This window comes from Girardinichthys multiradiatus, chromosome 13, assembly GCF_021462225.1.
Source record: "Girardinichthys multiradiatus isolate DD_20200921_A chromosome 13, DD_fGirMul_XY1, whole genome shotgun sequence".
Taxonomy (NCBI): domain Eukaryota; kingdom Metazoa; phylum Chordata; class Actinopteri; order Cyprinodontiformes; family Goodeidae; genus Girardinichthys; species Girardinichthys multiradiatus.
The window spans coordinates 10294652-10314638 of record NC_061806.1 but is presented as its reverse complement, the minus strand read 5'-3'; the positions used below and the strand labels follow the sequence as shown (position 1 = coordinate 10314638).

The following is a 19987-nucleotide window of genomic DNA, read 5'->3' as shown; positions in this document are numbered from 1 at the left end:
CAGAGGATCTACAGAGTTTAGGAATGTCAAAGGCTGGCCTTTAGCTAGGGCAGTGGAAGGAACATGGCATTTGAAACAGTGTTGAGATAGTATTCTACTTTTGAGTCAATTTATGTTCTAATAAAAAGTGCAAATGACATTAAAGAGGTGTTTTGTTGTGCTTCAAGGAGCGAACAGTTAAAGTTCCAAATGTTTAGTTTTACAAAGTTTGCCCTGAAAGAATAAAGGACGGTCTTTTCCACCAGACAACATGTGTTTTTAGCCACTGCCAGTGCATATATACAGTGCATCAATGCACCAATCACTTGGTTCGAAATCAGCTAAATTTCTCTTGATCAAACCCCTTCATCAACAAAAAGCATAGTTTTCATGCATTTTAGCTTGCAATATCCTCAATAGAAAAGGAAGAAACTGCAGTTCACTTTTCATTTTGTCGTTTATTTCAGTCATTATTGTAGTTTCAAAGTACCGGTAAACTGAAAGTTGCAGAAGAAGCTGAAAGGCCACCAGCTGAGTCGTCACATTAAAAACCCATAATTCATGAAAAACTACAGAACCTCTTACAGCACGCTTCGTCACATGTTCATTTTGGACAAACCACAAAGGCCCCTTTTCTGTACAATATTCACTTACCAAGAGGCACATCTCAAGGGTCTGCTGTGCATATCTCTCCCTGCTGACGCATTAGCAGAAGTCAGACTCAATTAAAGAGCATTATCCAGGCAGGAGGTGCTGAGCTCTCTGTCATTAGCAATCACTTCACCTGCCTCACAAGGCCAAAAATACAACATGCAGAAAGCAGGCAGATATGGTATGGAGGGATAAGAACAGCACAAGTGGAAGGCCAGAGAGAAAGCCAAGAAACACAAAGACTTTAACCCTGGCAGTACGAGGACTGAGTGATAACCATGAAGTTTCAAGGTTCTGGAGAACCTAAGAGGTTTGTGGCTGATCTCCAAACTCCAGTTTTTCTAAAGCTTCGACTAGCCTACTGATTTACACTGATTCAGATTACACTTTATAATTAACAGCTTACAGAAAATTTCTTTTTACCGTTCCAGCTGTGAGCAGTGATTAGTTTTTCATTAGGGAAGGACAATTTCTTATGGAAAAGACATTATCATAAGACTTTTGATTTATGGGGAAAATGATAATGCTGTTTGAATCTTTTTTTTTCCAATGTCAGTTTCATAAGACCAATGAATAAATCATTACATTTCAAAATATGATTAATTGTGTGTTGTGCACTGTGAACTTGCACTACTTTATGTAACTGCAGTTTACTTTTAGAGCAGTATTTGTGTTTGCTGGGCTCTGACTGGGTGCACTGACACATGTAATACCAAAATGTTTGTTTAAATACTTTTCTCATTTATATCGTTATTGCAATAAATGCCACTAATGCTAAACCTTTGGTCCATCTCTTCCATTTGTGTTATTTATATCAGGGGCAGAGGTGACGTCACACTGTGTGTGTAAGGAAGCTGCTAAGTTCAGGGCTGATAGTGGAACAAAATCCCAATCTTGAATTTTTTCCATGACTGACCGGGCGGATATGAGGGGGTGGGGGGTGCTCTGTATGAGAAGCACTTTTAACATATACCTTATTATATGAAACTGACCCTTTTAACCCATTGGCTGTTTAAGGTCTTTTGGGCTCCTGGGCCCAGATGTATAAGAAGCCTTTCGTATTTAACCCTGGTCACCCATACATTTCCATCAAGGAGGGGTTAGAGTATTCTGCCCCGGGAGACCATTTTGAAAAACAGCCACTTAAATGATAGATTCTAACAAATTTTGTGGATGTAAATGGCGCCCAAAGGGTTTACAATCGCTGCCCATCTCCTCTATCCAAGGCCAGTGCCGTTTATTCTCTAGGTTGTCAGTGACATCTTCAGTGTCTTCACCTGGCTTCATAAACTTTCGGTCCATGCTTCCCAGTATGAGCAGCAGTGACATTCGGCGGCACACGGACCGACTGCTGGATCTGAATCAAAATTTTGCAAAGACCCATGTCCCACCACCACCCAATTTCAGATTGGCTAGAATGTGTATCTAGTGTGGTTGATAGTGAAAACCGCGCCTCTGTTAGATCCAGAGAAATGTCTGTTAAATCTATGGGCAAACACAAATTTGTTTTACCACATTTATGCTGGAAATCCGACACGGCGCCGGATTGCTATCAGCCCCGTAAGTTGCTGTAAAAGTGAGTTTTGCTAAATTTTTCCAACAAAGATGAGATATTAGTGATTCGCATTAACTGCAGTTAGCATCACAAATTGTAATCATAAGATATCGTGTGTATTCTCAAGAGATTGTAGTACCTGACCTTAACTCTGAGATTTACAAAAGTGTGCCAATATTTTACAAACTAACACATTTCACGTCAGACAAACATTTAAAGCTGAAAAGAAAAAAGGGGTAACATGTTCAGCCCTCTTGGTACCTACTAGAATTTTCTACGGGTCAATTCACCCCTCTGTTGCAGCAGCCTAAATGAAAGTCCAAAAAGCTTTCTTAGGAACCAGTTAGGTTTTCAATACCTTCTTATGGCCTTTTTGCTTCCTCTTTGTGTTCGTGATTTTGAAATTTCCAACCAGCAAGCCAAGTCATTTCTACTCAAGTGAACAATTTGCCAACTTCTGTCAAAGTGTTATTTGTGTATCTGTAATGTTTCATCCTTTAGGTCTGTATGAGCCGAGTCTAATTTATAGTTATCACAATAAATGGCACAAATTGCAATGCTCTGTGAGCTGACAGCATCTGGTCCAATTTTCTAATCCCATCCACACACACGGGAACAGTGACATGAGCAGCAGAAGAAAACAATGATGCTTGTTTTAAGGAAATACTGTGCAAGGAGATTTGCCCTAACCCACTTTCATAGAATTAATCACCACAAGGACAAACTCAACCCTGGTGAGAAGTCATAAAATTCTTTACTTAGAAATTAACAGATGACTGGCACGCTATCGCTGCCTATAGGAAAGGAGGCGGAACAGCACCAAAACCTAAAAAGACAATAACTGATCAGAAACATATAGATACCAGTGCAATACTGTGATTATTGCTTATTCAGTATTCAGAAAAATAAATGTATGTTTTTTTATAATAGACAATATAGATACCAACACAGAGGCCTGCTTTGGACCTAACAGGTCTTAAATTTAAATGAATAAAACCTCAGATAAAAAGCTACTTGTCACATTTTACATTGCTTCATAATTTATTCATAAATTAGAAAAAAAACAGGCAAAACCAATGCAGGAGTGGTTTGTGGGAAAATGTATAATTTATTAGTTTGAAGAAGGAACACAGTGAGGTTTTGGTGCTGGTATGCTCCAGAGATTACAACACATGTCAAAGTGCACCATGGTTAAATATCTCTAGTTTAGTCTCATGTGTCCAAAACAAGACTTTTGTAGAACAACATGTGGAAACATAATCATTCACTCAAAACTCATACCAGAAGAGAACCTGAGCTGAAGCTTTCTGAGCACTGCACATTCGAACTGAGAAGATCTGCAACCATCTTTATTGTTTCACCACTTATGAATAATCTTTCTGAATTTAAACTGTTTGCAAATGGCCTTACAGCTCTTCCAGACTTAATGGACAGCAAAGATCATCACTTCTCTAAGATCATTGCCGATGTCTCTCCACCTTGGTACAGCATCCCATTTCAGGTCCCACAGAGACATCACTGATGTTGCCAGAAAGGAACAACAACCTTTTTGTTTGCTTTATTTTCCTCAGTTTCCTCTGAATATGCTGCACTGCTCTTTTAGCAAGTTCGCATTTAGAACCAACTTAGGAATAGAGGTTTAACTTATAAATATAACAACATTTCCTTTGATTGGCAGAAATTGCCAGCTACATTCAGCTTTTTGGACATCTATAAAGTTACATTTATAATTAGATAGTGGCGCTTGAGATGTCCCTGCGAGCTTTTAGCGTTCTCATTTTAAGAATTAGTCAAGATTTGTTTCCAAGAACTGCCTCAGCTTTTACATTTTATTTCCGTGCTGCAGAGAAGCCCCACTGCAGGTGGATGCACTTATTACCAGCTGCGAGGAGACGATGTTAAAGCATATTCAGAAAACAGCTGAGTCACTGTCTTATATGCTGTATGTGCAAAGTCTGCTTTATCATTCCCTGAAAAACCTCACAAACACAGTTCGCCGCCTTCTCCGGGTATGCTTCCACTTATACTCTAACTAGGTTGAAGGTGGCAGTGAAGCTGTCCCCCGATCCTTACCTCTTTGTCCATGCTATCTAGATCCTCCTTGCAAAGCGTGTACAGAGGCATCGATTCTGACATGCTCAGCTGTCGTTTCCTGCGGGAAGGTCCCGGCTGCTCGTCATCTCGGCTGGATCCCGACGCCTCATTTTGCTGGCTCTGTGCAGCTTCCCTGAGGCACAGGAACAGACAAAAATAAGAAACTGTCTGAAGGCAAACTGTTTAGTCCAGCCTAATGATACAAGCAGGTTTCTACACATTTTTCATTTCAAAACTTGTTTTTTCAGACTTCACAGACCTTTATAGCCAATTTTTATAGTGTAAAAGTTCAAATGAATTGATAGCAGACAGATGGAGGGACGGGTGGATGGATAGATGGACGTGAAGACAAACGGATGGATGGATGGAAGGACAACCAGAGAGATGGACAGATAGACTGATGGATGGATTAACTGAAGAATAGAAGAACAGCTGGATGGACAGACAGAAGGAAGGATGGATGGATGGACTTATAGTGCCTGCCTACTGTACCTACATAATTTGGAACTATTATGTCCAGAAACAGGCTAGAAATATAATTATTTTCCATACTCCCCCACCACAGACCTGGAGAATATTTAAATTCTGTACATGTCCGCTCTCTTTCAGACTGTGAGAACCCTGCGAGAAAGCTTTAAAACAAACTTTACTTTTCGTCTTTTACTTTTATTTTCCCGAACCACTTCCTTTCTTTGTGTCCTTGTGTCACACGGATCTTTCCGGGCCTTGTCAGGAAGCAGAACTCATTTACAAGCCCAAACCCAAAACACAATCAGCATTTACCGTCCACAGCAACAAAGCAGAGACGTTAGGGCAAGACACCGATGATGAGAAGTACAGACTCAGAATCCAAACTGATGTACATGCAAATGTGAAAGGGACACATAATTAAATGGATCTTCTTTAATGATTATGTTCATGTTAACGCAACTCACCAAAAACATAATTGTGCCTCTAATCCTTGATTAAAATGGGGAAAATGCTCCACTTGAGATGATTAATCAATTACAGAGCATCATCTCAGATCTCTTCAATTTGAGAATGTTTAGAATCCCTTCAGGGCAAAGAGCAGCCGCCTGAAGTAACTTGGAAACAGCAAGGTGTAAACCTACTTCAGGGGAGTCTGGTAGGAATCTGGGACTGGCGAGTGACAAAAACTTAAAAAAAGTGGGATTCTCAGATGAACTTCTTGTAACTACAGAATTATTCAAGTGAAACTTGAAAGTCCTTTGAAAATGAAAGCATATTCTCACTAACACGTTAGAATATAATACACATTGTAGACACTCTCTGGTTTACAACATTGTTTTAGAGTAGAGTAGAGTAGAGTAGAGTAGAGTAGAGTAGAGTAGAGTAGAGTAGAGTAGAGTAGAGTAGAGTAGAGTAGAGTGCATTTCTTTATTGACAGCTCTGTGACATCTAAAAACATAGAGAACTGTATATATGGAACACCTTGTATATTTTCTTTTTTTCCTCCATTCTTTAAATCTTCTGCAGATATATTAGTGAAATTCTGACTATTGTAACAAGAACCTGAAAGAGCTTGAAAACAGACTGCCTCACAGATGAACCTCAGATACTTTAACCTGCAGAGACCTTCATGCTTTTAATAATGCCTGCCATGTGCCCATGGCCCCTTGTGTGTAAAACAGGCCCAGATCCTCATTTTTCCACCACCGTACTTGTGTTGTTGGTATAAGAGGTTTGTGTGTTTTTTTTTTTTTTTTTAATCAAACATGGTAATGCACCACATGGAGAATGTATTTATCTCCCTGAAAACTATTGTCCCAGAAGTACATTGATTTATTCACATTCAACTTTGCAAACATAACTCATGTTGCTTTGCATTGTGTTTAGGGGGAAGGGTCTCTTGGCCCCCGATGCTGAGGCAACAAAGCCCATACGCTCTCCACCTCTGTGTGATGTATTTAATTATTGGAGAACAAACCAATTGGAAGTCAGTGGGCAAGCAGATATTCTCTTCATAGAAACTGTCTAATATATTTTTAAAATGCATTTTATTCTTCTAGTTCTTAAGCACCAGAGACCATATAGACAGTCATTAGGGAAATCTCCCAGGCACTTTGGACATGTCTTAGTAAGGAAAAAACTCAAATGGAGCATCCTCTGTTCTGTGTAGTGCATTCAATAAAGGCTTTTGGATTGCATCGGCTGAAAGTTGTCATTTTTTTGTCATTCTAAAAGCATTTATCTAAATTTTAATCCAATTGTTAATATTTGTACCAGTAGATAAATCAGAACCCCGTTTACTGATTGGAAGTGAAATTAGTAAATCTACTTCTGAATGTTTTTGAGAATAACTTTGGGACTTGAACTTTAAAGAATCTACTTATTACTAGAGGAACTTCTAGGTTTATCTGTTTAATCTTACATTTGGACTGGATAATAGATTTTATTTCGTGATATTCAAAGAAATTATTTTCATCAATGCGAAATGAATCTTCTAAAATATTAATGGGCATGAAATATGTTCCATCAAATCTGTCCTCTTAATGATTTATTCGCTGTTTCTGTCCCCTGTTCAAAAGTTAAGAGTTCTTGTATTGTGCAGGATGTCTGGGTTGTTCCAAATGGGTGTTTGTTTGCATGGGGAACTGAAGACCTATACCAGGTCTTCCCACCAGGCTGTCAGAGATGTACTGATACTGATGCTTTTAAAACAGCTGTGCTGCCTAATTAAATGGCTGATAAAACCGAATATCTGAGATACAGACTGTTGGAAAGTTTCTTGTTCTAAGATCGCTAAAAAACTTTACAATAGGTACATTCAGCTGCATAAACTAACATTTATATAGTACAGAAAAGACTCACAGTTCTAAACCCAGTGGAAGGCAGTGCTAAAAAATGTTATTTTTAGAAATTATGAATTTAAACAAAAAACAATCGTCAGACTATTCCCACAGACAGCTTGCTTTAAATTTGAGGACAGGTCTAAATAATTACGTCCTCTCAAAAACAAAACTCAGAAGTAAAAGAAAAGTTGCTTCCTTTATTTCAAATGACTGGATGCAGAGTTAAAACAACAGATTTCCATGTTTACCTGAGCTTTAAAGTCAAATTGAAGATAACATGTAGAGTCTAAGTTTAGACAGTCGTGTGAGACATGTTGACTAAAGCTACTCCATCACCATATACCTTCAACCCATAAAATAAATGTTAAAGTCAGTCGTCGTTGGAACTAACACTTAACTGTCATGTGGAAAACCCGTATATCTCCACTGTACGTAATATATATACTAAAGGGTCAGACCACAGGTTTGTATGGACAGGAAGTCACCCAGAATGGCAGGTGGCCCAATGATGGGACTGTTGTGGTGAAAACATCCTGAAATCATTCAGGTGACTAAGAAACACAACCCTGAGGCTAGGTTATCAGGAGTTTTTTGAGTGCGGCAGCATTCCCTGGTGGCAGAATGTGCTTGCTAAGAGACAGCTAGCTGACTGGGTGCTGAACCAAGGGTCCGAACATGTGGAGCTGGGATGATTATTACACTCTACCATTATCGATGTTTCAACTGATTTCATGGAATAACTGATTCTTTTCAGGCCTGCAGTCATGGGATACATGATCCAATGACAGGTCCACACTAAGGGTCACTCTGAAGCTTCACAGAGTATCTATAACAGTGTCTTACACCAGGCTCGCGCGAACGCGGATCGACCCGGATCGGCCCAGCTCCGGTTCCGGAATCGGCGCTCAGGACAGCAGAAGCGTGGGTTCATGCGCTTTCTGGGAGTTTGCGTGAGAACTTAGCAAGTCTCATTCGGCCATATTTTGACCCCGTGTCATCGGTTATGAAGTAATGTTCACGTTTCGAAGCATGCAGACCAAACAAGAGGGGAAAATCCCTGTCTCCTCCTTTCCGTTGCGATCCCTCTAAATGAGTAAAAACAGCTATGGACTTCGTTTTCTATCATGACTATCTTATTTCATCCTCAAATAGCGCCTCCATTTCTACGTTTTTCGCCGTTTTGTTTACACTAGTCCAGTTAGCTTATGTTGGTGGGTTGATTTTATTATGAAATTCACCAGAACTCTCTCCTGTCTGGCTTCGTGTTTGCCTGATAAAATTCAGGAACTTGATACAGAAGCAGCTGCGGCGTCCGGCCAAACGTCCCTCTTGCGGAAACATTTCATTGAGCCGCATGGCGTCGGTAACCGCGACCGCACTGCACCGTGGCTGATGTGTGTACACATCGATTTTAATGATTTGGGTTCCTTGTGGCGCAGCTGCATCGCAGCCAGTGGATTTTATGTGATGTACTGACCCAAACCAGTCCTTATATGTGAAACACAAAATAAAGTGGATTAACTTTTTTTTACCAAGAAAATTCTAAAAAGTGTGCCATGCATTTGCACACAGCCTTTTTAGATTTTCACTTGCAAAAAGAATCTGACAACCAAAACAAGCATATTTCTGTTATCATAATTGATCTGTGGAGTTTTGTGCAGTACCTGAGACCAGACTGCTCCTTGCGCTCAGAGTGGGTTCCTGACGGCTGGAGGTAGGCTGCTGGACGCCCCATCTGAGGGCCCCTGCGGATGAGCCTTCCTGTGACAGGGTCATAGGTCCGTACCTCTGGAGCCGTGCCTCGAGGTCTGGGGTGGACGGGAGCGGGCTGGAAAACAACTTTCTGCAGGTAGCTCTGACTGTCGAGAAGAGCGGCTGGGCTGTTGCTCCTTCAGGAGAGGAAATTGGAATTTTAATCGCATGTTTGGGTTTGTCCATCTTAGCTTCTAAAAGATTTTTTTTGGCCTGTAAGAACATGGTTACGATACCGTGGAGTCCTGGAGTAATCCTCCTTCAGCGGGTACAGCTGCTCTTCCACCCGCTCCCAGCGCTCCAGACAGCTCCACAGCCAGTCGGGGTTGACCACATGGAGGTGCTTGCAGCCTTGCGCCTGCCGTACCTTCTCCGTTCCTGCGAGACGACATAACGACATGTTGATTTACAAACTAAAGCTGTTCCCAACGGAACTCACTATGGATTTGTAAAATAAAAACAGGTCATCTTTCCTACCTGAGAGCAGAAAGAGAAAACATTTGATTGGTGAACATATTTAACGGTTTCCTTCAAAACCTAAATATAAGAGGTCCCTTCAGGGAAGTGTTTTTGCTAAAATAATACATTTAGACATAAAACACACCAAAATAAAGCCTCAAGCAGAGAAGCTCATCCTCATAAGCACTTTTAATGTTCCAAAAGAGTCTGGCGTACTGTGAGTAGAAGACACTAGGTGAACTGTACGTGGGAGTTTGAGATTTCATAGTGGGGCGTACCAGTTTTCTACATTTCTCGAAACAAAAATTCCTACATTTTTCACACTTTCTACCATGGTGTCATCCGACAAGGAGGTAGAGCTAATTTGCCTTTTAAAAAATAAGAAAAAGAAAAGAGAGTATATAAGGCCATTTAAACAAAATAGGGGCGAAGAAGGGAGTACAATATGCTAGTGAAGTACTTGAAGACGATGGACTGCGGGAGACACCTCGAATACTTCTGAATGGATAGTAGCCAGTTTGATGAGATAGTTAGGCGCCTAGACCGGTTTCTTCTCCAACAGGTCGCACACCTGTCAGTGCGGCGCAGAGAGGGGCAGGACCCTGCGACTGGTTGCTGGAGCAGTGTGTCGCTGCCAGCTATTGCCTGACCACATCTTGGAATAAACTGTTTTGTATTTTTAGCCTGATTTTTATTAATTACCAACTGTGGTGAAGGCAGTGGTAGGCGACCTAATTTAAAGCTGTAGTTTTCCAGACTTCTATCTACTTAAAACTCAAAACTCTTAATCCTCATCAGCTCGATGTCGCATATAAAACAGTTCCACGTGAAGACTTTTTCCCGCTGAGCAGTTTATGGTACGCCGTCGTAAAAACTGAGCTTCGCACGGACGTCCGCGGAGTCAAGTACGCCCGACTCTGGGGGAGCCTTTAGTACTGTTGGAAAAATGTTGTGTTGTGACTCATTGGTAAGGGACTGGTAACATCTGACACCTTCACACAGAAACAATCCCTAATGATTCCAGATGCAGGTAAGACGAAACTGGTTGTTTTAGATGAATGAAACTGAAACCAAATTCCTATATAGCTTAAATCCTGTTCGGGTTCCTGTAGTTCTTCCAATTAAGTCCAGACTGAAATGTTTTAGATTTCTATGTCAATAACTGGTTAAATTATAGTGCTATAAATCAATAAAGGACAATATTAGACATAAAACAGATATCCATTTGTATGCACCAAACAACAGACATACCTGGGAAATAAATTATCTAAATAAATTGGCACCAGATTTCCCAAATACTCTATGATTGGGAGAAAACCCACATGGTTCAAATATTCTTTATAACATGAAGGTTGTTTAGTAAAACTAAGTTCTGATTGACCATGTTGCGTTTGTCTTGATCATCTTAAGTTGAGTTCCTTTCCTCCCCGACAACAAAACCCCATCTTGTGACATTTAGGCTACGTTCACACTGCAGCTCTTGATGCTGTTTTTTCAAAAATGTTTTTATTTTTAATTAAATGAGACTACCAGACTTCACTCTGAACGGTTCACAGCCCCAAAACGACCCAAATGCGCAGAAAGAGAATGTCGACGTCACACAGCCGCGCTGTTTACGGGTTTGAAAAGTCTGTGTATATTGATGTTTTTATATCTAACTCTCAGCAGGGTGGCTCCAGGCCATGGCAAGGAAAGATTTGACCTCTTTATTCTTGCATTTGGTTAAGGAATTGAAGCAACTGGAATTTATTCAACAAGATAAAAACATCAACTTGGGGTAAAAATGCACGTTGTTTATTTATTCCCAGAAACCCAGCTTCAATTAGCTTCATGAACATAAAAAAAAACAGACTAACTGGACACTGATGTACGCATAATTGTGCTGTGTCTTTGTCGTCCATGTCTACGTACCTGCCCTCGCTGCAACCAGATGTGAGGTCCGATTGGGGTCCTGAGAGTTGAGAATCAAACTCTTGCCGATTTTGGCCCCCAGGGCTTTGGCGTGGTAGAACTCCCTGGTCCTCTCCATGGGGTAGTTGGTGGGGTACAGCCCGCTGAACACGACTGTCGTGCCCTCTAGTGTCTTGCTCTTCAGCTCTGGAACAATCTTGCGGATGTCCGGCATTTCCAATGTCTCCTTCCTCAGGTAGGTGTCGTAGCGGGCGAAGTACTCTGCGTGGATTCTTTGCAGCACTTCCTCCAGGTAGATGAGGTGATCGTCCTGGTCGTTGTCAGCTTCCTCTTCCTCCTCGTCTTCCATGCTCTGGTCCAGCAGCTCCTCACCCACTGTGACACCCGACTGTTCGCTGTTCTGGGACTCGGTTTCCGGCTCTCTCCTCTCCAAACAGCCATTTCCCAGCTCGGGGTCGGGCAGGACAACGCCTGAATGTTCTGCTGAGTCCGAGCTGTTTTCAACTTCACCAGAATCTTTACTATCCCCATCCTTTGTCCCGTCCTCATCAGAGGGCTCATGTGCATCCCCTTCCTGTTTAGATTCCTTTGTTGTATGAGACCTGCTTTGACTCCCACAGCCTGGTGGGGAAGGCTTTTCTGTAACCGAGTCACTGTCGCTGTCACTAGAAAGGTCAAAATCCAAGTTATTGGACTCGTGGCTCGGTGCTGATGAGTTCGCACCTCCCTGTGCCTCTTCTGTCCTGTTACCATCATCTTTTTTATCATTCACCTGAGTGTCCTTTGATTTCTGCCCTGGCTCTGAAACTGTCTGACCAGGTTCTGAAATCTGACTCTGTCCCGCCTCACCCTCCACACCATGTGTCCTTTCACTGGGAGCTTCTTCCTGAGAAGACTGAGGTAATAAAAGCTCTTCCTTTCCTGAAACACCTGGCTCGTTTGACCGTTTCCTGAGGCCATTATTTTGCTCATCAGAACCAATCGCCTCTACTTGTTCTGTGCTCTCTGTCGGTCGACTCGAAGGGCCTCCTGCTGGAAGACATGAAAATCCAATCAGGATCACGAAACAGAATCAAGATCTGCTGGTGAACAAACAGAGAAAAGCTTGGACAGAGTCGGCCAAAGGTATTTAAAATTATGGAAACAATTTTTCATTTGGTCACGTTACAACCGCAGACCTCCGTGGATAAAAGTGGGATTTATGTGAAAGATGAACACAAAATGATGCATCATTGTGAACTGGAAGGAAAACAATACATGGTTTTTGGGGCGGAGGTTCACGTTCCAACAGGACAACGACCCTAAACACAAATCCAGAGCTGCAATGAAAGCTTTTTATCAAAACACATTCATGTGTTGGAATGGTAGGTCAAACTCAAGACCTAAATCTGACTGAAAAATCTGGGCCCAAATCTATAAATTGATGTTCGAAGATGCTCTCCATCCAGTCTGACAGAGGAAAGAAAATAGGCTCAACGGTTGGTCTCTAGGTGTGCGAAGCTGATAGAGAAACACCCCAAAAGACTGGCAGCCCTACCTGTGGTGAAAGGAGGTTGAACAAAGTCTTGACTCAGGAAGGCTGAATATAAATGCACACCACACTTTTCAGATTTGTTTAAAAACATTGTTTCATTTTCTTCCTACTTTACATTAATGCATCTATGCATGAATACATCTGCAGGGCACTATAATTAACTGTCTTGTAATAACGGAGACCAACAGCCTGACTGAAGATCTATTTGGAGACTTGCCTCCAAAATCAATCGGTAAGTTTGCGTTTCCTACTTGCCGAAAGTTGCCCAAAGTCCCTCACTAATACTTCCCGCATAGAGCTGTGCTCAGATTTCAGCACAGCGAGAGGAGCTCTGCCTTCAACCCTTGTTGGCAAACACTTCTCGAAGGAGAATACTCCTGCGAGGCAAATCCGAATCGCCTGGGAACCCTGAGTCACTCTGCAGCCAGCGACTCTGTCTGAGCGTGAAATATGTGAGGAGATAACCTGTCAACATGGCAGACTAAAAAACAAAAAGGAATAAATGAAAAAACAAAAAGTCTCCTTGTTTAAAGTGGTTTACAGTATCACTTGGAGCCACAGGGCTGAATGGACATGATATGGAGGCGTAATAATCGGAGGAGACGGTGCACGCTACAGCGGCTCGGGGTTTGGACCGGCTCGAAGGACACGAAGGCAGTAAATGAGACCATGGACCACTGCGTGCATGAAGTGGTTGCTGAGTTTCTGTCTATAAAAACTCCTGAAATTACTTTTTGTAATAAACTAGTGCAACACATGAAAGCATTGAACCTAACTAGGCATGGACTAACAACATAATGCTTAGATTTTTCTGCCTAAAGTTTTTCTAACTCTTCTGGCTCACAAAGGATATTTTTCTGTTGTCATGCAGGTTTCATGTGGCTAAAACTACAGTAAAGGCATAAAACAAGGTTTTGTCTTGAGTCAAGAGGCTTTACCTGGCTGTCTTGGTTCTGATCCGTTTGGGCCGGCTGACTCTTCTAAAATGACAGATTATGATCCCTGATCAAGCCAGAATAAGTGCCAATCCTCCGGTTGGTAAATATTTTATAAATTGGAGTCACCCCACCAATGTGACTTTAAACTCACAGACAAACCATTCCCAAAGGCGGGTACAAACAGACGAATGGTTGCTAAGAGGCGTCCAGTTAAAGACGGCTTGGTTTCGTACCCTAAAATGTCCAAACATGAAGGCGAGTCGATGCAGACTGATGAAATTTCTTAGACTCGTGTCTTATTGAGTCTAGTTGAATTATGGCAGATCACAAAACGTTTTCAACTACTCATCCTTCATTACTCTTTTGTTTTCCAGCCTTGCTACACGGAAAACCTCGTTAAGCGCTTAGTGTTTCTAGAAAGAGAAGAAACGTTGAAAACGAATGTTCAGGTAGGGCTAATCTTTACGCCGCCCATCTCATCCCATGGACTGGAGTTCTGATGCGGACAGGCCCGACTTCTCAGAGCCTCCTGGGTTGGGTCTGTACCTTTCCTGGCCGTCTGAGCTTCCCGTGATCCTGGCGGAGCGTTGATGTCTCCGGTGCCCTGGAAGTAGATGTATTTCTTCACAGTGATGAGGTTCGGCGCAAACTTCCAGACGTCTTCCCGGTCGTCGATGATGCAGACCATGGAATCTCCGCAAGGGAACAGGTTCCTGTCCAGGAAAATGATGCAGATTGATTCTTTATGAAAGACTCCTACATTCAGAAAAGTAAAAATCAGCTGCAGAAACCAGATATTTACATACACTGTAGTATAAAAAGTGGAAAAACATTTGTCCTCACTTTCTGACATTAAAACCAGACTAAACCTTCCTACTTTAGGTCAGGTAGGATTATTACAGGTATTTGTATTTGCTAAATGACAGAAAAATGAGAGATTTCTTTATGACCTTTTTCAGATTCAGAAGATCACTATGCCTAAACGACTCAGAAGGGCCTTTATGAACGTCATGGCCTTGTAAGCTTCCGAGAAGCTAACTCCCAACATTTGAGTTTAAGGCACACCTGTGGATGTATTCTAAGGCCACGTCTCAAACACACCCCTTCCTTGTGTGACATCATTGAAAACCCAGAGGAGAGACCTCCACAAGCCTGGTCCACCCTTAGGTGCAGGTCCCAGATCTGTTCATGGAGAAAAACCATGGAGACGTCCAGACACCATACTGGTCAGGAAGGAGATGTGTTCCGTGTCCCAGAATGTATGCATCAACTTCAGAACCAAAGTAAGGGCCCATGTAACGATAATGGCTGAATCTGGGAGACATGTTGCGTGTTCTGATGATGTGTTTGGCCCCAATGACCAACGTCGGATGATTTAAGAAACAGGGAAAGCTCACCTCACTAGCCTGAGAACGCCATCCCATAGTGACATATGAGGGTGGCAGCATCATGCGTGTATGAACATGCAGACGTTTCTGACAACAGCTCCCTGCTGATAAAGAGTAGGAATACCATCTACGCTGATGTATGAACCAATATAGAGAGCTTTTCTCACCTAAGATTCCCCGTCTTGGAGAACGGATCTATGCATTCATCTCTAGAAAGGATTCTGTGGGAAAACAGTTTCTTTTCAGGATCCAAGAAGCCTAGAGAGGAGGAAAAAGACGCTTATTGGAGTTCTGTTACGGCTGCACCATGTTATTCATCTGGATGTTGTCACAGAATAGATTTATAAAAAAAATAAAAAAAACTTAAAGGAGGTGCTCAGCACTGTTTCGAAAGCAATCTAACGTTTACCCTTTTTCTGAAAAGAAATATGCAGTGCAGAAATATGAACTCTCTCCAATGAGGTCAGCTGCGAGATCCAATTCATCCTGCATGAAACATTCATCACATGGAAGCAGAACAGTACCAGGCTGGGGCTGCTCTTATTATTTATACCATAATAAAAGACAGCAGCATGAATACCAACAGGAGGCTGTATAAACACGCCGTCTAAACCCTGCTGTATAGTAGGGAAATGTTTATGCTAAAAAGAAAAGCAGCATCCCAAAAAAAAAAGAATCAGCTTCGGAAACTTTGCCCTCCCCAGAAGGAAACAACGGCGAGCGAACCCCAACATAAGCTGGAACGCAGAGCATGAGCAGACACTTCCCTCTGATGGACACAAGCAGGAAGTACAAGCTGAGGGACTTGCTTTCATACCTCCTGGATGTTTTCACATTTTGTTACTTGAACATCTGAAAAATATAGTGTGTATTAAGCCCCCTTTACTCTAATACCTCTAAATAAAATTCCAGCACTGCCTTCGGAAGCCCCATCTTTAGTAAAAGGTGTGTAATGTAATCTCAGCATAAACACTCCTGCAAATAAAAATCTGAAATCTAGAATCTGAAAAGTCTGGCCTCTAACAGGTTGTAACTAACCAGAGCACCTCGTTACATGTCTGCTGTGTCCATTGGTCTTCATAACACTTTCTGTTCACTAATGCTCTCTAAAAAAAATACTCAGGCCTTCACAGAACAGCCCAATGCATACCGACATTAAATTACAGACATGTGGACACTTTCTCTTTATTTAGGGGTGTATGGGTAAAGGGGCCAAATACAAATGCTCACCATGCTTTCCAGATTTCTAATGAATAAAATATTGGAAAAACCATATAAGTTTGTTATCAACTTCACAAACTATGCACTACATTGTGTTGGTCCATCACATTAAGTGATAGTGGTTGTAACGTGATAAAACGGGGAAAAGTCCCAAAAACTGAATGCTACTGCAAGCCACAGTGTGGTCCTGTTTTAGCTGAAGGGACGGGACAACGGGTCCATTACCAGCGATGGTGTGTGCATACAGGCGGCTTCCGAATGTGAAGACGTGCAGCTCGTAGAGCTTGGCGGTTTTCTCCAGGAATTCCTTACAGTGCGGCCGTAGCCGCGTGTGGAGCATGGGCTCGCCCCGACCGAGCTGGAAGTGGAAAATACCCTGAAGGAGACATTAAGAAGATGGTAAACACAAGAAGAGGAAAACCCATACAGTGGATTCAGCAGATCCATGAGCAACAGAGGAGCAACAGGTGGAAGCAGTACCTTATTGGACATGCGTTGGCAGTGCTGCTCGGTGGTGTGGATCAGTGTCTGGTCCAGATCCACCATCAGGACCAGCTTTTTGTTCCGGTGCAGTCTGTGCTGGTCTTCTCGGGCCAGCTGTTTGGCTTGCTTTGTGGAGAGAAACAATAAACTCACAGCAACGAAGCAGATTTCTTCTGAACAGCCTGTGTTTATTTAGTGGTTCTTGTCATCCACTGTAACACGAAGCTGGGAATTTCTCTAACACTCAACTCAAACAGGCCACACAACGAAACTTTACAGTGGAATGGTTGTTCCTCCAGGCATCGCCGCCATGACTCACCTCCGAGCTGACCATCAGTTCAGGGACACTGTGCACCATGGAGACCGTTGCTGTGGAGATGGGACTATGTTGGTTCCCATTAGTCCCCTGGAGCCTGAAAGAGGAGATAAAATGAGTAGGAGTTCCATGTTTGTGCATCTCTCAGGTCCTTGAACATATTGGGACTAAATAGATCTGTCACGAACAATCTCTGATTCATGAACTAATCTCCTGCAGAAGTTCGATCGGGGCTGTTCCAACCTACCTCTGACTGTTGTGTTTCACTACAACACAAAACATGTCAACATGTCAACCCCCACAGGGGTTTAATCCCATTATTTACAGGAGTATCTACAGGATTTCATTTTTTTCCTTATGCACAACCTTAAAGATCCCTGAATGTACATACCAGCCTGTACAAGCCTGCTTACTTCTCTGGTTATAAAATGTTTGGTGGAGATAAAAATGAATGCATAACTGAACTCTGCAAACGCCCCAAACTCCCTGCAGATCAGTCCAAGATACAGCCTGAGAAGAAAGTCAGACAAACCTTGAAGACAAACCTGGCTACAACAGTCGGCATCAGCATGTCAGAGTCCCAGAGCTAAGAGCAAAAACACCGAAACAATATTCTATTTACTGCAATAAGCGCTTCACCTTCAGAACTATGAGCTAACTCAGCGGACGTCTATTTGAGATGTTTGTTTGGGTCTTCCAGGACGCTCTGTACACATTTAAAACAACCTGTTGGGTCTCTGGGGTTCTGACTGCCACCAATGTTAATTATAGTCTTAATATTTGTTCCTTGATCATATAATTAAACAAGGATGTCTGTTTGTTTTATCATGAATGCATGAACTAACTGACTTCAAACAGGGTGAATTACAATCTTTGTTCTCTCACTGAAGTCATATTTTACGTTTTTCTCTTGTAGGTTAAAATGTCAGATAATTATGTGACAAAGACAAAAATAGACATTGGTCCTAAAATGAAGAAAAGAGCCTTACTGAGTTAGATCCTGGCCACACTCTGCGCATAAACCCTTCATCACTATGGGATGGCTGCATTCTTCGACTCTGACAATGACGCCACTGGGGACAAAAAAAAAAAAAAAAAAAAAAGGAAATAATTAAGGAGGTCAAATAGGAAAATCCTGCAGTTCAACATTTAAACACGGTACATATTACAAAGGCCACATTAGAAATCTTCGTTCTACATGGTGATCATTTCATGTCAAATACCTTAGAAACTGTGCCTCACATGGATGTGGATTACTTGTTTCCAAGGATGCAATACTCTGGAATTTACTGCAAGAACAACCCTTAGCAGCAATGACCTGAACTTGACCTGTCTCACATTATTGAGGAGGATGTTCTGTCCACTGTTTAATAACAGTCCTTCAGTTCATTGAGGTTCACACACATTTGTTTCTGAACTCTTGAGGTCCAGTCCCTGCGCTTTCGTCAGGTTGAGGTCTAGACTTTGACTGGGCCAGATTTTACAACTGAATGCTTTGCATAAGAGTCCATGGTGTCTTCAATAACTGCACGGTCCCCTGGTTCAGCTGCACAACGAGCCCAAATCATCATCCCTCCACTTCCATGCTTAACTGTTGAAGTGAAGGACTTGTGCTGAGATGTGTGGAGAAACCCAAATATACTGCTGCGCATTAGTGCCAAAAACTGGTCTCATTGGTTCAGACGACATCTATCCAGATATCTTATGGTTCATTCAGATACATGTTTGCAAACCCACACAAGCTGTCAAATACTGTGTAGATGAGAAGAAGCTTTCTCCTGTTCTTTTTCTAATTTTTCTCCAATCATGAATTTTAACAGTTAGTGTGCTAACCGAGGCCTAAAGTGCCCTAGATGGAGTTCCTGGTTTTTCATCCATATGTCTGCGTATTGCCTGGTTTGACCTTGGGGTGATTTTCCTGGGATGTCCTCTCCTGGCAGCTGTTTTAAATGTTTTTCTTAGTGACTGCTCTCCTCATTATGGAATGATGGGCATCGAATAGTTTGCACGTGGTGTTATAATCCTTCTGTGACTGATAGGCAGTTTCTGCTGCTTCTCTAGGCCGCTTGCCGTTACCTTTCTCCCCTGGCGCTGTGTTGACACACACCTGTCTTGCACAAACTCCTGCTTTTATAGAAGCATAAAATGGATCAGAATGACTACAAAAACAAAAGAATGTAAAAGTGTTCCAAAGTCCAGACCTTAATCAGACTGACATTCTGTGCAGGTAATTCAACAACGCATTATATGAGGAAAGATCTGCGAACTCAAGCAATGTTGTAAAGCTGAGAGCCAAGGGACTGATAAAGAGAACGACCGCTGCCAACGGTGGCTCTGCATGATTACTGATCATGGGTGTACTTACTTTATCCACATGTGGCTTTTTGCATTTTGGCTTCATCTTTGTTCATACAGAACGACTGTGTGAACTCTGTGTGCTTTTCGTACATTATTTTAGTTTTAAAGATCCAGGCTATGTTTGCTGACTGCGGATAACTTGACTTATAAAATTCAGATTCGCCATTAAAAAGAAAGTCATCTAAAGGTTCATTTATTTCAGTTATTTAATTGAAAAAGTGAAACCCATGTATTAGATAGATTCATTAAACACACACAGTGTTATATTTAAATGGATGTATCCCTGTTAATTGAAATGAATGTGACTTACAGCTAATGAAAACCAAAATTCATTTTTCCAGAAAATGTTAATGTTACATAAGGCCTTATAGGAAAATAATTTTACCACAGAAAGTAAGTCCATGTACTGTACAGTTTATGCATTCAATTCTTGGATAAATGCTCATTTTGTATGTATTACCGCATCAATGCAGCATGAGATAGAAGCAATCAGGCTGCGGTTCTGCTGAGGTGCATCGTTGGTTCTGATATCTCT

General features: G+C 41.9%; 1 protein-coding gene across 4 annotated transcripts in view; it reads right to left on the bottom strand.

Annotated features, from left to right (window-relative positions):
- The window catches only part of ctdp1 (CTD (carboxy-terminal domain, RNA polymerase II, polypeptide A) phosphatase, subunit 1), an 81692-nt gene that overhangs the window by 58430 nt on the left and 3275 nt on the right, over window positions 1–19987 (bottom strand). For 3 of the 4 annotated variants that reach the window (XM_047383311.1, XM_047383310.1, XM_047383308.1), the window contains exons 2-11: window positions 18084–18167; window positions 17098–17191; window positions 16776–16904; window positions 16521–16671; window positions 15242–15332; window positions 14233–14399; window positions 11215–12246; window positions 9081–9222; window positions 8757–8981; window positions 4259–4412 (exon numbers count right to left, since the gene is read on the bottom strand). In XM_047383311.1, the coding sequence (XP_047239267.1) occupies window positions 4259–4412; window positions 8757–8981; window positions 9081–9222; window positions 11215–12246; window positions 14233–14399; window positions 15242–15332; window positions 16521–16671; window positions 16776–16904; window positions 17098–17191; window positions 18084–18167 (2269 nt within the window). The remainder of the gene's footprint in view (window positions 1–4258; window positions 4413–8756; window positions 8982–9080; window positions 9223–11214; window positions 12247–14232; window positions 14400–15241; window positions 15333–16520; window positions 16672–16775; window positions 16905–17097; window positions 17192–18083; window positions 18168–19987) is intronic. The other variant, XM_047383309.1, reaches the window with a different exon arrangement.